General features: G+C 43.1%; 1 protein-coding gene across 1 annotated transcript in view; it reads left to right on the forward strand.

Moving 5' to 3' along the window:
- Nucleotides 1–16,787, forward strand: part of LOC149431413 (ankyrin repeat domain-containing protein 13C-like) — a 65,931-nt gene extending 49,144 nt beyond the window's left edge. The window contains exons 6-9 of the mRNA XM_089665624.1: nt 1,004–1,070; nt 9,323–9,467; nt 13,757–13,888; nt 16,676–16,787. Of these exons, the coding sequence (XP_089521750.1) occupies nt 1,004–1,070; nt 9,323–9,467; nt 13,757–13,888; nt 16,676–16,759 (428 nt within the window). The 3' untranslated portion in view covers nt 16,760–16,787. The remainder of the gene's footprint in view (nt 1–1,003; nt 1,071–9,322; nt 9,468–13,756; nt 13,889–16,675) is intronic.
- The last annotated feature ends 1,078 nt before the right edge of the window (nt 16,788–17,865 follow it).

The following is a 17,865-nucleotide window of genomic DNA, read 5'->3' on the forward strand; positions in this document are numbered from 1 at the left end:
TATACCATTTGACAGTTTCAAATCGCATGACAAGTCGCACCCTATTGTCAGCAATGGAACCGCTTAAATCGGTTTGGCTCATTTTGTGGCGCCGCACTGTTTTTAAAGAAAAAGTTCCTGCACTAATTTTTTTTTTTTTTTTTTTTTTTAGATTTCAAGTGCAACTTGATTAGACATCTGTGTGTGAAGTTGCACAGGTGTTTGCTAAATTGCAGTTGATGTCGCAGTGACATTGTGCGACTTCAAGTGAAGTCACACAATTTCAAAGTCGGATCCAGTGTGAACCAAGGTTAGGGATAATGTCCTTACTACTTGCCTCAGTGACACCGGCCATCTGAACTGGATGTGAGGGGAAATATTCCTTACGATCTAGACTATAATTTAAGCATTCCTTGGACAGTTAGACAATTTAAACCTCTGTTACGTTTTCAGTGATTTTTGTGTCTCCATTGGGGATGATTACAAGGACAGGAGGCAAAATAGAAGTGAAAGATCTCCTAGAACTTGGAACTGGGCTTTTAAAATAACCTCCGTTTTTTTTGTTTGGTTTTTTTTTTGTTTTTTTTTTGTTTTTTTTAAACCATTCCTCATTGTGCAAAGTATTAAAAAAAAAAAAAAAAACTAGCCGAAATACTCGCTTGCTTTCCAGCTCTGCCCCAGCAAATATCATGCCCATACCTGTGAGTGCAGAGTCATGGACCTGTCCCTGGGCACATCATTGCTGCCGTCACATAACAATCATGCAGAGTACGGTGGTTACATCAGCAACACTCCCTGCATTATTTATTACTGCTAACTGCTGGATAAATTAATGGGAGGGAAAGACCCCGAGTGTCCCATGACTGGGCAGAAGACATTTGAAAGAAAAGGTAAGTATACAGATAAATTACATGAAGGGGTAGAGGGGTGAAATTGGAGTTTCAATATTCATTGAAGTGGAGAATATGCTAGCTGTTTGACTCTGGCTCTTCATAATCATTAAATGCCATATCTTTCTGTTCAGTGCCTTTACTGTCCCGTATCCTGCCTTCCGATGCATGCAAGATCTATAAACAAGGTATTAATATCAGGTGTGTGTCCATCTTTTATTCTTGGGCTGAGTGAGGTATATTTTGTCATTTAACATCGTCTTCCTAATCTTAACACCTTTAACATACATGGATTATTAATCTTGATATTTGGTGACTGACTTCAGGGCGAGCCTTTATTAGAACATGTGCTCCTCCTATAGAGAAGCCAGTGAGTACAAAGTAACCCCCTCCGTGGGTCACCTTATCTCAAGTGCCGCATGACTTGTGTACATTACCAGTACCCTGCAAATTATTAGAATTACTTTCCAAATAATCTTTGTGTTCTAAGTAACTAAAAATGATCATTACTGTTTTGAGCTTTGATTTGCTAAATTAATAAGTGAAAGAACTCCTTGAATCTGGCAGGTGCCCTCTGTGGTAAATGTGCCATTAATTCAGAAGCTGTTTTTAAGTCTTACTGTGTTGGATACATGCGAGGGGTGTTCAAGTCAAACTGGAACTTTTTAATTTTTACAAAGGTGAAAAGGGATGCTAGCGTGGCGGTACTACACGCAGTAGTAAGTGGCAAGTGTGTGTGATAGGTGGTGCAAATGTCGATGGCCAGTCCAGAGACCGTTAGTCAAGATGGCAGACAACCGTGTTAGTACGTAGATGGCATAGCGTGTGGTGATGAAGTGTCTTGTGAACAAAGGCGTAAAACCCGCGAATATCTACAGAAGACTTCAAGCACAGTGCGGTGATGAGATGCTCAACTGCAGCAAGACATTTAAAGGGTCTAAATGTTTCAAAGATGGCCCTACATCCATCTGGGACAATCCTGACCGTGTTGTTTGCCAGCCCACAGCAGTCAATTACTGTGAAAATCCAGTGTGTGGAACTCCTGATCCTGGATAATCGACGCATATCCTGTTGTGAATTGCACATATGTTTGTTGGAACGGTGAACACAATGATGACGAAGTGAAGCAGGCTGTCCTAGGATGGTGGCTGTCCTAGGATGGTGGCTGTCCTAGGATGGTTCAGGCGTACTGACAAATCTTTCTATGCTGAAGCTTTCCAGGTATTCGTTAAACACTGGGATAAGTGTATAAATGTAGCAGGGGAGTATGTCGAAAAATAAATGCAGTTTTTCCACTCTTTGAAACTTTCTTTTATTGTATAATCTCAGAAGTCCAGGTTTGACTTGAACGCCCCTCGTAATAAAGAACTGAAAGGCTGAACTCTAACCTTAACTGGAAAAAAAAATGCTACCAGTTACTCTGGCTTCCCTCCAGTGCTGCTTGCAGAATCCAAACCCTAGACCATGACTGAAAGGATAAACTATTTGGTTGGGCACCCCAACAGTTCTTGGGACCAGGTCATGTGAATAGCATTAGTGAGAACATATACAACTCTAAACAGAATATGTAGTCATGGACTTTGGACACACAGAAGAGAAACTGAGTACCGTAAAAATGTTATGTACTATTAAAAATTGCTCACAACATGTAAAGATTGCGATTACAAGCCACATGTGAACTTGATACATTTTGGGAATCCTTCTTCAGGAGCACATGTGACAGAATCAGTATTATTATTATACAATATTTATATAGCGCCAAAGTTTTCCCAGCGCTGTACATTATAGTGGGAGACAGCGCATGAGACAATACAGTAACAATACCATACATGAGGGGATCGAGGGCCCTGCTCCTTGGAGCTTACAATCTAGGAGGGAGGGGATAGTGGTACAGGAGGAAATGGCTGTGGGGGATGGAGTGGTAGGAGATCGGCAGTTAGGTGAGGGCGGGGTAGGCTTCCCTGAAGAGATGGGTTTTCAGGGTGCGCCTAAAGGTGAGGAGGGTAGGTGACAGTCTGATGGATTGGGGTAGTGAGTTCCAGAGGATGGGGGAAGTCCTGGAGTCGGGCATGGGAGGAGGAGACCAGGGAGCTAGAGAGTAGGAGGTCTTGTGAGGAGCGAAGAGTACGGGTTGGGTGGTATTTGGGTATCAGGTCGGTGAGGTAGTTTGGGGCAGTGTTATCAACAGCTTTGTACGTCAATGTTAGTAGTTTGAATTTTATACGTTGGGCAATCAGAAGCCAGTGGAGGGAATGACAGGGGGGTGGCGGATACGGAGCGGTTTGTAAGGTGGATGAGTCTGGCCGCTGAGTTCAGGATAGACTGAAGCGGGGATAGTCTGTGATGAGGTAGGCCGGTGAGGAGGGAGTTGCAGTAGTCGAGTCGTGAGATAAGTGAGTGAATGAGTTGTTTAGTAGTGTCTGGGGTTAGGAACGAACATATTTTGGAGATGTTGCGGAGGAGAATCAGTACACTGGAACCCACTCCTAATCTTTTAATAGAGTAATATCAATCAGTAGGGTAGACTGGAATTCATAGCCTGTGCATGTTGCCCATAGAGGTGCAAATGAGTAAGCCACTGCCCCTCGGTGGGAAATTGAGATACAGTCAGTAAACAGCCAATGGTCTTGTATACATAATCTTTAACTAGAAGGACCAACTTCCAAATGGGGACCCATCCAGACCCAATGTAAGGAAATCACCATAAAGACAGCATGATAGTCATGGCACATATGTTCTGTTTTGGGAAAATCTCCCCTGCAGGACAGAGCAAGATAAAAAGCAGGATGGGTTTTATTCTCTTTCAAAAGCTAAAAAAATGGCTTTACATAAACGTGAAGCTTATAAGAATGGGCCTAATATAATGGTCCTAGAACGCTGAAGCAGATCTAGCACTAAATACAAACCTGTGAAAACAAAATATAATGGTCTTCTACCCAGCTTCCACCTTTTAGAAAGAAGGGAGATGTAATAAGTGGATTTTGCTTTTTAGTGGAGTGTCCTATTTAAAGCGGAGTTTTAATCTGCTTATATTTTACCTTCCCGTACGCCTCCATTCTGCCATCAACATGTTCCTGAAATGTTTAAATAAAATCTGATATCCTTGGGTGTCATTACTCCTCTATGCAGTACAGGCAGATCATGGCTAGAGAGAGGGGTCTGTAGGATGTTGTACATGGCCTGCAAACTTGGCACTTTGCCTCAGTACTTCTCCCATGACCTGTCAAACAATGGACTGGCTTCTGGAATAATGCAAATACCAAAAATACCTTTTTCCAGGTGGGTGTCAGTCTGGTGGAGTGGCTGTTCCTAGGCAACTGCACCCACATATGATGCTGAACCTTCTGATTTTAAACTGTAATACAGTAAATGAAAAAGATGGGCTATCAGTCAGGCTAGGGAAGGAAAGCGTTAAAGTAGAACTAAAGGCAAAACTTTTTTTCCCGTTTTGGCTAGAGTAAGGGGGTTTATTTTTTTTCCCCATCTGTATCCCTTTTTGGGGAGATTTCCCTGCATTTCTGTCCCTTAGCCAAACAGGAAGTGAACAGAAATCTTTCCAAAGTGAGGGAAAACCAGGGTGGCATCAGGGTCACCAGAACTAATGTACCCATTGGAGGATTTCCCCTGTTACTGTTCTGGTGTCAACCCAAAGTTTGAGATTGTTTGTTTGTTTTTACTTTCACTTTCAATGATAACGATACGCAGGACAGATGGGGTGAATCTCCATAATGGGGACACAAACAGCAATAAAAACTGATTAGATATTCTAATTCCTCTTACTCTATCCAAAAAATGCCTTTAGTTATACTTAAAGCTGATCATACAGTCTGAGTGTACAGTGTCCTATAAATCTACCATGAGCTATAGAATGTAAGGACCTGTGGATTGGATAGAAATTGATTGGCTTGTATAAGGTTTGCTCTCCAATTACATACACTATATTGCCAAAACTATTGGACTGCCTGTCTTTACACACACATGAACTTTAATGGCATCACAGTCTCAGTCCACAGGGTTCAATATTGAGTTGGCCCCGCCCTTTGCAGCTATAACAGCTTCAAGTCTTCCGGGAAGGCCGTCCACAAGGTTTAGGAGGGTGTCTATGGGAAGGTTTGACCATTCTTCCAGAAGCGCATTTGTGAGGTCAGGCAGTGATGCCGGATGAGAAGGCCTGGCTTGCAATCTCCGCACTAATTCATCCCAAAGGTGTTCTATGGGGTTGACGTCAGGACTCTGTGCAGGCCAGTCAAGTTCCCCCACCCCAAACTCGCTCATCCATGTCTTTATGGAACTTTCTTTGTGCACTGGTGTGCAGTCATGTTGGAGCAGGAAGGGGCCATCCCCAAACTCTTCCCACAAAGTTGGAAACATGAAATTGTCCAAAATGTCTTGGTATGCTGACGCCTTAAGAGTTCCTTAAGCGGCCAAGCCCAACCCTTGAAAAACAACCTCACACCATAATCCCCCCTCCACCAAACTTTACACTTGGCACAATGCAGTCAGGCAAGTACCGTTTTCCTGGCAACCGCCAAACCCAGACACGTACTTTGGATTGCTAGATAGAATCGTGATTTGTCACTCCAGAGAAAACATCTCTGCTTTACGCCACTTCATTGGACGCTTTGCATTGCACTTGGTGTTGTAAGGCTTGGATGCAGCTGCTCGGCCATGGAAACCCATTCCATGAAGCTCAATACTTTTTGGCAATATAGTATAGTTTTGGTAAGTTTAAATGAGATTGTACTCAGGGATCAATTAGATTGTGGTGTGTATGGCCACCGTTCGATGTCGCTGGACATCCTCCATCAAGGAAAAGAGGCGGCTCTGTATAACGTGCTGCAGCTTATAATGCACATTGTCCGAAGCTCAGTGTGCTGTGAAAAATGTATAAGCAATTTCAGTCCAGGAAAGGAGCCTGTAGAACTGTGCAAGACTGAAGGGGAAGCTGGAGTTCACATTTTAAGCAGTTCAGCAATTAATCCTTCCCAGTAACACTGCTAACATGGCTTCGAGCTAATATTTGAGTGTAAGCCTTTTTTAAAGGGGATTTTAACTAATAGAATGGGAAAACCTCCATGTTTTGCTCTGTCCTGTCAAGATTACCCAACTATTTAATCTGTTTTTAACAGTGCAGCCAAGTGGCTGTGAGGCCGGGCAGACACCCATGCAACAGAGCCTGCATTGGAAAGAGTTGTGGTGCCCAAACAAAGCCCATTAGCGTTGCCAAATCTCACTAGCCTTAGCTCTGGTTCACACCGAATGAAATTTCAAAGTGGTGCGGTTTTGTCCCATTTTAAGGCACGACTTCAAAGTAGCGCTGATATAGAAACAAGTTCGATTTCAGTGCCATTTACCTTCTAGTCAATGCGAGTTAAAGCGCACTGAAGTGGTGAATAAGTAATGCAGGAATTCATTTTTCAAAGTGCGCTAATGAAGTCGCACCTATTAACACGGTGCCATAGAAATAGGTTAGATGTGACTTCAGGTGCGATTTGTAAATCGCATGTTGCAGCAGTGTGAACCAGAAGTTTGCCCTGGTTCACACTGAATACTACTTTGAAATCGCTCTACTTCACTTCAGGTAGCGTGATTTCAATGCCGCAGATCCGTGTGATATGTTCCTCCGATTTCACTGCAGCTTGCGACTTTATTTAACAGAAGGCAATGCAAGTTGCAATGAAATTAAAAAATACTTCCTGCACTACTTTTTCCAAATTGCGCTACTTCAGATCGCACTAATTAAGACCGTGCCATAGAAATACTTTAGATGCTACTTCAGGTGCGATTTATAAATCGAATGTCGCACCGGTGTGAACCAGAGCTGCTTTTTAGCGCAGGTGAGCCAGAGCTGCTTTTTAGCGCAGGTGAGCCAGAGCTGCTTTTTAGCGCAGGTGAGCCAGAGCTGCTTTTTAGCGCAGGTGAGCCAGAGCTGCTTTTTAGCGCAGGTGAACCAGAGCTGCTTTTTAGCGCAGGTGAACCAGAGCTGCTTTTTAGCGCAGGTGAACCAGAGCTGCTTTTTAGCGCAGGTTAAACAGCTGAACAGGACACAGCAAGGGTGGAGGTTTCCAGTTTTCTCTTTGATAATTGAAAATCTTTTTAAGGTCTTCACAGAATGTAAACTAGAGATTTGTTGGGAGAGTCTGGCATACCGTTCACAGTAGAATTCATGTTTTGAGTGAATCGCCATATAATAAACATTTATTTAGTGCGAAGTATTGACATCTTTTAGGGTTTTTGCACACAAGTGCTTGGAAGTGGAAGCTCTCGTGTCTTCTGGGCTCCGTTCATCTTCGCTGCCGCAAGAATGTAGAAACCTTTTAAAGTGTATTTCCACTTTGCAACCAAATTGGGATAACACCTACTTTATGTTTTAAAACCTGTTATCATTCATATATCATAACTTATTAATAAACTCATTGATGTGCGTTTCCCAAAATAGTCAAGGCATTCCCTGAATAACATTTGATTGTGCAGTCAAACCATTAGATGGCTGGTGTTATGACTGATCACATGTGCAGCACCATAGCTGTTGCAGATCAAACAGAAGCTAAAATGCTTGCTTGGCTGTAAAGAATAGGAGGGTTTAGTTACGCTTTAAGGTCCGATTCACACCACAGGCAATCCAGTGCGTGTTTTTATTTTTTTTTCATCAAAACGTATGAAAAGTAGGTGGTTTCCACTGGCATAATTCACACCAATGAAATCCGTTCCAGAAAAGAAAAAGTAGAACATGCATTTGCCTGGACTGTATGCGAATGCGGTAAAATGCACTGGAATGCACCAAAACGCATATGTCCCTATGTAATATGAAAAAAGTGGTAAAAAATACACTGAAACGTATCAAGAACGCACATGAATGCATCAAGAAAACGCTTTAAAAACGTGCATGCAGAAATTCATCTGAACTGCATTTCCGTGGTGTAAACTGGTCCTAAAGCAAAAATGTACGAACTGCTGCTTACCAATTTAGATGCTTTCTGGTCACTCCAGCACTGAAGAATCCTACTTTTGGTTCGCTGTTTTGAGGGAGCTGTTTGCAGTATTAACCCCGGCTGTTCTGTGCTGGCAGATCTCGCTTTTAAACTAATATTTTAATACTGTATATCCTAACAAAGGGCTAAGATTTTGAATGTGGCTTCACACATTGTGATGAGGGGAAGCTTAGTCTGGCCTTAGGACAGTCACTCTAAAATTGTTCAGAAACGCCTGTGAAGTTGCTTTCTGAGAAACCACTAAGAGGTAAGATTTTTTTTTTTTTTTTTTCTTTGTATGCTGTATAAATGGGAACACACAACATGTAGCCGGATTTTCTCACATTTTACTGCAAAAATGGAAATGCACTTTAAACTTTTTTTTTTTTAAAGCAATCTTTCTAGGGCTGGCTTTCAAAGCCTAAGGCTTGGTTCACACCTCTGCAGTTTGCTTTTGATTAGTTTCTACAAGGCTTTTTGCAGAGCATTTTTTTTTTTTTTCGATTTGATGGGCAGATTAAAAAATGCAAAACACATCAAAAACGCACTACATGCTTTTCTGTTGCATCTCCATTGAAGTCTGTTGAACCAAAAATGTACCATTTTATGTTTACGAAATCCCTGACCCATTCCAAAAACACAGCAGCTGAAAAAAAGCATAGATGTGAACGTGAGTCATAGGAAACCATGTTAAATGGACTGTAGTTTGTTCCTGCAAAAAGCACCAAAATCACATAGGTGTGAATCAGGCCTTAAGCAAGCACAAGGAAATGCCCAGCTGCTTCCAGGCAGATATAAAAGACATAAATTGATGCATTTCTGTAATCCTTACCAGATCACTATATGCACTATGTGTATTAAATAAAAGCAGTGTAAATGCCTGAATTTTATTTGGTATCAACATCTTGCCATCCCTGCAAAGCGGAGTTCAGAACAAGGGACTGAATTGTGGAGTTCCTGTCCCTACAGCATTCTTTCATCATGTATAATTCAGCATGGCTGTATGGCTTCACTCAGAGTTGTAGTCTTCCATTCACAGACCCCCTAAATTGATTTGTGAATGGATGATGAAAGTCCTATAAGCCACTGTGGCATGCAGTCCAATCACTTGTAGTCCATTGGTCACTTCCTCCAGCTCTGTAACAGTAGGTCCTTACCTCCATACAGACCAAGGCCTAGGGGAGGAGTCTGCAGGAGCCATCATTCACTGATGTTGGTTGCAATGATCTTTGGGTCAGCATGCTAAAATTATTAAATGCACTTTTTTTTTTAATAAGTTTGGGTGCATTTTATTTGTTTTTATAGAAGCTTGCATCATTTTATTTTATTTTTCTAGTAGTGTTTAGTTAGGTTGGACAGGGAATTTTAATTTCTGTTTAGTAATATAAAGTGATGCAAACAATTTTCAGTTTATTCCTCATATGGTTTAAGCTGTTGGACTGTTTTGATTGGCTGAGTCATCTGCACTGTTTCCTATTCCAGGCTTGACACTACTCTCATAGACTTCACCGACATGAAGTGCCAACGAGGGGACCTCAGCTTCATCTTCAATGGCGATGCTCCCCCCTCTGAATCTTTTGTAGTTTTAGACAATGAACAGAAAGTTTACCAGAGAATACATCATGAGGTGAGTCCATGAAAAGGAACTGTAACTACTTCTGAGATCTATAAACCAATAATACAAATTATCAAGCCCAGAGCTACCGGTTTATCTGCTGTAGACTTTGGTTTCAAAGACTTCCTGTTGCTTATAAGGTTAGTGTTGCTAAACCCTGGACCCTGCATTCCCTATATCCGGTCTCCCCGGACCCTGCATTCCCTATATCCGGTCTCCCCGGACCCTGCATTCCCTATATCCGGTCTCCCCGGACCCTGCATTCCCTATATCCGGTCTCCCCGGACCCTGCATTCCCTATATCCGGTCTCCCCGGACCCTGCATTCCCTATATCCGGTCTCCCCGGACCCTGCATTCCCTATATCCGGTCTCCCCGGTCCCTGCATTCCCTATATCCGGTCTCCCCGGACCCTGCATTCCCTATATCCGGTCTCCCCGGACCCTGCATTCCCTATATCCGGTCTCCCCGACACCTGCATTCACTATATCCGGTCTCCCACAGTACACAGAACATGGAAGTGCAATTATTTTAGTAAATCTAAACTGCTAAATACCTTTTCTCATCAGCAGTATATAGTAGTCATGAGACTTCTATCAGTGTCCAGCTGAGCACTGGTTAAAGCTTATAGCAGGAGTTTTCATTCTCCCCTGATTGTCCTATGAGGCTGCAGGACCCCTGCCCCTCTGTCTGAACAGCGCTGATTGGCCCCATGCTGATCACATGCACTCTCCTAAAGAAAAAAATAAACTTTCTAGCCATACACATCAAACTGAGACTGTGCAGAGTAGCTCCTAGAGCTGTGTACTGTCGGCAGATGTCTTGGTTACAGTGAAAGGAGAGGATCGGAGAAGACAGGCTCAAACAGCCTTTTTGCACAATGCGTGGGATTAACCCCTTAGGCTCCACAGTGAGTATTGCAAGCATGCTATACTGCATAGAGGTACATGGTTAGTCTGGCTGAAAAAAGACAAATGTCCATCCAATTCAACCATAAAAAAAAAAAAGTTATAAATCTACACCCACAGTTGATCTAGAGGAAGGCAAAAAAAAACCCAGCAAAGCATGAATCAATTTACTCCTGCAGGGAAAAAAATCCTTCCTGATCCCCCGAGAGGCAATCGGATATTCCCTGGATCAACTTTACCTATAAATGTTATATCCAGTTATATTCTGTGTATCCAAGAAAGAATCCAGGACTTTTTTAAAGCAATCCACTGAGCTGGCCAGAACCAACTCTTGAGGGAGTCTATTCCACATTTTCACAGCTCTCACTGTGAAGAAACCTTTCCGTGTTTGGAGATTACATTTCTTTTCCACCAGACGTAAAGAGTTCCCTCTTGTCCTCTGTGATGACCTCAGGGTGAATAACTCTACACCGAGTTCACTATATGAACCACTGATATATTTATACATGGAGATCATATCCCCCTTATGTATTTATACATGGAGATCATATCCCCCCTTATGTATTTATACATGGAGATCATATCCCCCCTTATGTATTATACATGGAGATCATATCCCCCTTATGTATTATACATAGAGATCATATCCCCCCTTATGTATTATACATGGAGATCATATCCCCCCTTATGTATTATACATGGAGATCATATCCCCCCTTATGTATTATACATGGAGATCATATCCCCCCTTATGTATTATACATGGTGATCATATCCCCCCTTATATATTATACATGGTGATCATATCCCCCCCTTATGTATTATACATGGTGATCATATCCCCCCCTTATGTATTATACATGGTGATCATATCCCCCCTTATGTATTATACATGGTGATCATATCCCCCCTTATGTATTATACATGGTGATCATATCCCCCCTAATGTATTATACATGGTGATCATATCCCCCCTAATGTATTATACATGGAGATCATATCCCCCCTTATGTATTATACATGGAGATCATATCCCCCCTTATGTATTATACATGGTGATCATATCCCCCTTATGTATTATACATGGAGATCATATCCCCCTTATGTATTATACATGGAGATCATATCCCCCCTTATGTATTATACATGGTGATCATATCCCCCCTTATGTATTATACATGGAGATCATATCCCCCTTTAATCTCCTTCTCAAGAGAGAATAATCTTTCCTCATAGCTGATCTCCTCCATGCCTCTTATCAGTTTGGTTTCCCTTCTCTGTACTTTCTCCAGTTCCCCAATGTTCTTTCTGTGAATTGGTGCCCAAAACTGAACTGCATATTCCAGATGAGGTGTTACTAATGATTTGTACCGGGGGAAATGATCTCTCTCTCTGGAGTCTATACCTCTTTTAATAGAAGAGGATTTTGCTCACTTTAGAAGCCGCAGCTTGGCATTGCATGCCATTATTAAGCTTGTGAACTCCCAGATCCTTCTCCACCATTGACCCCCCCAGTTGTACCCCTAATAGTATGTATGATGCATTCATATTCTTAGCCCCCAAGTGCAGAACCTTACATTTCTCAACATTAAACCTCATTTGCCACATAGATGCCCAGTTTGGTTGCCCTGCTTTTATATACAGACTGCTTTTTCTGTGGTGGGTTTAGTAACACTTTAAAGAGAACCTTACCGAGTGGACCCTTACTAGGAGGTCTATGAAGTGATTTAGGTACTGCCTGACTCATAGAAACCAGGATTATTCAGAAGCGGCAAGTAAGCAGCCATGAAAGTATACTCTGGTGCAGGGATCTCCAAACTTTTCAAACAAAGGGCCAATTTACTGTCCTTCAGACTTTAGATGGGCCAGATTGTGGCCAATGGGGGCAGATAATGTCCCAGGCCCAGCATTAGTGAGAATGAACATGGCCTCAGGGTTTGTGGTCAGTAGGAGGAGGAATCGTGCCCCGTCATTGGTATCAGGTGAAGATTTGGTGCCCCATTGTTTGTGTCAGTGGGAGGAATAGGAATGAAGCAAGGTAATGGCTAGCAAAGGTCTGCAGTTTGGAGATCCCTGCTCTAGTGATTTGGCACATATAGTGACAAAAAGGCACTCAAGCTTGATGGTAAATGGGGGTCACTTCTGTTTTTTTTTTTTTTTTTTTTTTTTTTTTGTTTTTGTTTTTTTTGTGCCCCCCGTAACAAGCTGCTTCCTGTCTTGCCATCTTATTGCTGAACTGTGCCCTTCACAGCTTTCTCTCCCTTTGTGGGGAAAAAAAATCGTCCAAGTCTGACATCTTTTGCTTAATTCAGGACGGACTGACTGCTGGTTCCTGTGCCGTCTGACATCTGTCTAGAGGCATGATGACAAGTCTGCCCACCGCTCCTGTCCTTTGAGCCCACCCACAACTACTGCCTACCTCTTTCCCACTATGATGCAATGCTAAGGACTGCAGTATGTTTCCCCCACCCCCTCCTGTGTAATTAAAATAGAGTAGTAACTAGAGAGGTGGGCAGAACAGAGGCCGTGTGATAAGATACAAGAACCCCAGAGCAAAAATGAACCCCTATCTTGGTGCTTCAGTTGGTACGTCAAAGGAAATGTGGTTCCCTTGCAGGCTCTGCACTCAAAGGATAGTCCCATGAACTGAACAAGGAGCCCAGCGCATCTTTTCAAATTCAGCACATAGAAGATGCTGAATCACTTAAAAGCCTACCAAACCTATTCATCCCACATTTTCCCCAAATTCCATCTCTCTATCCATCCATTAACCTGACCAATTTTGAAACTGCTCAAATTTCAATGTGTTGGTCAAATGTACCACCACCTACTGGAGCTGCACTCCCGGACTGTTGTGACCTCCAAAATTAAAGGAAAATCGATCTGTATATATGACACAGATCAATGCCTAATGTGGAACCAGAGGGTTTAGTCACCTTTTCAACAGTCCCACACCAGAATCTTCTCTTGTAAGCCGGTCTTCCACCTCCGTTATTGGTCAGTGCAGAATGATGTCAGTACTGTGCATGTTCAGGAGCTGGCCAGGCACTGTATGCTGAGCTGCGCATGCGCAGCTCAATTTACAGTGCTGGAGAAGTCATCAAGTAGATGGGTAGGGGCATTTTATTGCAGAAGAGATCTGCAATGTCTCTCTTCTGCAATCAAAGCCTGCCTGCCTGCTGGCTGTTTGTTACAGCTGAACTTGCGCTTTAATGCTTTGCTTTCTTTTCGATTCCCTCTACACATCTCCCTTCAGTCTTTCTGGTAGTATTGAATTCTGATCCTCTAGCAACTTTGTGTACTGCAAAAACTGTGATGTCGTCCGTTTATAATGAGAGTATAAAGACGCACAAAGTCCTGTATTGACCTGTATTGATAAACCTTTTCATTACAGGAATCGGAAATGGAGACCGAAGAGGAGGTGGATATTTTAATGAGTAGCGATATCTATTCAGCAACTTTGTCTACAAAATCCATCACGTTTACACGTGCCCAAACCGGCTGGCTTTTCAGGGAGGATAAAACGGTATGTCGGTGGAATATTGAAACTCATCCTGTACAGGCATACTACAGTCAGATGTATAGTACATAAACTTTGAGATGCTTACAGGGAGCATAGTCAATATGTTAAACCTTTCAACCAGATATTGTAGCACTACTGTCTACCCCACATATCTTTCCTTTTAAAGTGGTTTTAAAGGCACAAGGTTTTTATGTTCATGCATTCTGTGAGTTAAGAGCCCCCCTAACTCTTACCTGAACCCCATCCCAATCCAGCGTTTGTCCACGAGAGCCTCAGTTCTCTTGGGACTCTCCATTGGCTCCTGCTGCAGTCAGTCACAGCCAGTGAGCCAATCGGGAGAGGGAGGGGGGTCGAGGCCGAGCCACAGCTGTATGTGTATGGACCCGCAGAGCTGTCTCGGGAGCTCGCTTGCTTGGGTGCCCCAATAGCAAGTTGCGTGCTGTTGGGTCACCTGACAGGAGGGAGAGGCCAGGAGTGCTAGCCGGGAACCCAAGAAGAGGAGGATCCAGGTTGCTCTGTGCAAAACCATTGCACAGAGCAGGTAAGTACCGTATATACTCGAGTATAAGCCGACCCGAATATAAGCCGAGGTACCTAATTTTACCACAAAAAACTGGGAAAAACTATTGACTCGAGTATAAGCCGAGGGTGGGAAATGAGGCACCTACTAGTCAATGTAAAAAATAAAGAGAGAGACCAATAAAATCACATGAATATTTGTGGGGTGTCAGTGGGGGGAGGAATAGTGCCCCATCGTTGGTGTCAGTGGGGGGAGGAATAGTGCCCCATCGTTGGTGTCAGTGGGGGGAGGAATAGTGCCCCATCGTTGGTGTCAGTGGGGGGAGGAATAGTGCCCCATTGTTGGTGTCAGTGGGGGGAGGAATAGTGCCCCATCGTTGGTATTAGTGACACCAATGATTGGGCACTATTCCTCCCACTGACACCAATGATACTTACCTTGCTGACCCCTGCTCCAGCCTGGGCTCGCTCGCTCCCTCCCTCTCCCATGGTACACACTTACCGGTCAGATGTCTTCCTTCTCCTGCCGCTCTCCTCCTCTTCACTTCGCGGTGCCGCTCGGCTCCTCCTCTCCAAGCTGCACCTCCTCGCCGGTGATTGGGCGCCTGTGTGCCTCTCCTGAGCTACAGTTCTGGTGGCCAATCACCGGCGAGGATTGATCCCAGGGGTGTGTCCAGATGACAGGGACGGCATGTCATCCCGCAGACGTTGACTCGAGTATAAGCCGAGGGGGGCGTTTTCAGCACAAAAAATGTGCTGAAAAACTTATACTCGAGTATATACGGTATAACATGTTAAAGTGATACTAAAGTCGTGGTGTTTTTGTTTTTTTGTTTTTTTCTTATCAATAACATAGTGACATTAAGGAGACCTTCACTGTGCTACATCCAAAAATATATACCAAAACCAATAGTAACAAAACTGTTCCCCAAAAAAGGTGGACTTTTCTGGCTCAACATGAGGCGACACAAAAAATCAGAACGTTTATTACAAGGAGGATTATAAATCTATCAAAGATGATAAAGTGATAAAGGAGCAACACTCAGCAACAGCTTTGCTACCCAACTCTGGGATGGAGCAATGGTGGACACTAGATTATGAAATTAAATCCATATATTATGTTCACATACTGGAATTTTCTTATTTCTATCTCATGCCACATGAACATGTACACTCACAAGTCACTTTATTAGGTACACCTGTTCATTTGCTTGGTAACACAAATTGCTAATCAGCCGATCACATGGCTGCAACTCCATGCATTTAGGCATCTAGACGTGGTGAAGACGACTTGCTGAAGTTCAAACCGAGCATCAGAATGGGAAGAAAGGGGATTTAAGTGATTTTGAACGTGGCGTGGTTGTTGTCACCAGATGGGCTGGTCTGAGTATTCAAAAGCTGCTGATCTACTGGGACTTTCACACACAACCATCTCTAGGGTTTACAGAGAATGGTCCGAAAAAGAGAAAATATCCAGTGAGCTGCAGTTGTGTGGATGAAAATGCCTTGTTGATGTCAGAGGAGAATGGGCAGACTGGTTGCTGCAACATTCCGATGGTAGGGTCAGAATTTGGCATAAACATGAAAGCATGGATCCATCCTGCCTTGTATCAATGGTTCAGGATGGTGGTGGTGGTGTAATGGTGTGGTGGATCCATCCTGCCTTGTATCAATGGTTCAGGCTGGTCGTGGTGGTGGTGTAATGGTGTGGTGGATCCATCCTGCCTTGTATCAATGGTTCAGGCTGGTGGTGATGGTGTGGTGGATCCATCCTGCCTTGTATCAATGGTTCAGGATGGTGGTGGTGTAATGGTGTGGTGGATCCATCCTGCCTTGTATCAATGGTTCAGGATGGTGGTGGTGGTGGTGTAATGGTGTGGTGGATCCATCCTGCCTTGTATCAATGGTTCAGGCTGGTGGTGATGGTGTGGTGGATCCATCCTGCCTTGTATCAATGGTTGAGTCTGGTGGTGGTGGTGTAATGGTGTGGTGGATCCATCCTGCCTTGTATCAATGGTTCAGGCTGGTAGTGGTGGTGTAATGGTGTGTGGGAGATTTTCTTGGCACTAGCAAGGAGTACCTAATAAAGTGGTTGGGTGAGTGTATATCGATTTAATGTTTATTCGTGGCACAAATATTAAAGTGGAACTTCACTTTGTCAGCCAACATTGATCATTTTTAATCCTTATGCTACTAGCATTAGTAAATAGGAAATATATCATTTTGCTTGTTTTTTTTTGTTTTTTTAATCAGTTACTTTCTGGTTTCCAGGCCTGTGCAAATTGTGCCATACATCCAAGGAATCTTGAGGAGGGGTTTTCTAAGCTAAGCACATCTTCCTGCTTGCATGCCTGAGCTAAGGGCAGATGGATTTCAGTAAATACTTTGAATCATCTGCCCTTCTTCAAAATGGTCACGGCTAGAAATTCTTGGGGTGGGGGGGTGTTGTTCCAAAGTGACTTCTCAGTAAAAACCATGGAGACATGGTTAGATGAGAGTTTGCATTGGATATTAAAAACGAATTAGCGTTTTTCATTTGTGGTCCTCAAATGCACTGTAGTTGCACTTTAATGTCAAAATTGCACCATTTTAAAAGCGCACCGCTGTTAATTTTATAGGGTCCACTGCATTCTGTGGTGTCTGGGTGTCTGTAAATTGTGTGTAGCTACTGGCTTCTCCAGAATTCAATGTCAGCTGACCTTACACATATAGATTATTTTGTAGACTGCAGGCAGAACCAGAAAAAAAATCTGATCCCGCTATTCATACTGCATAGTCTAGATGGACTAATCTCCTGCCGACTGTCAAAATGCTTGCACCGTACCTGTATCTGCTTGGATGTAGGTGCTCTTTGGCTGGCAGTTTTCTGCCAGGCTTCTTTCGTTTTTTCTTTTCAATTTAAGTTTGAGTTTTCAATGAGACCGATAATAACAAAAAGGATAAGTACAGTAAGAGAAAATGTGTGGGATTTAGTGGTAGGCACCAATCCGCATGTATCACAGAAATGAGTATAACATACATATAATACAATGAGGCAGGTTGGCGTAAAAGAACAATGTGTAATATTCAAACTGAGAAGTAGATCACAGCCCCGGGCTCCATAGCTTAGGAAACCGGAGTTGTCTGGTGTGGGAACACATAAGAATTATGCAATAACCGAAAAATAAAAGAAAATGTTTGTCTGGAAAATTATATATCAACAAAAAATATTAGCGAAAAAAAAAAAAAAGGAAAGGAAAAACGAGGAAATGAAAGAGAGAGAATAAAAGGGACTGATACAAAACAGGGAAGAATGAGACGAATCAGGGATGGTATACCCGCCCCACCATGGCTACGTCAGGGGAGGGGCCGCTCCACTGGCAACCCGAGAGTGGAATTCGGAGGAATAGTAGAACAAGGTCCAAGGGGTCCAGATAGAGGAGAGCAGATCTGTTTTTTCCGATTCCTGCTCCAACAGGCGT

The sequence above is a fragment of the Staurois parvus genome, unplaced genomic scaffold (genome assembly GCF_062004578.1).
Source record: "Staurois parvus isolate SC_StPar_1 unplaced genomic scaffold, SC_StPar_1.0 ptg002276l, whole genome shotgun sequence".
NCBI classification, from domain to species: Eukaryota; Metazoa; Chordata; class Amphibia; order Anura; family Ranidae; genus Staurois; species Staurois parvus.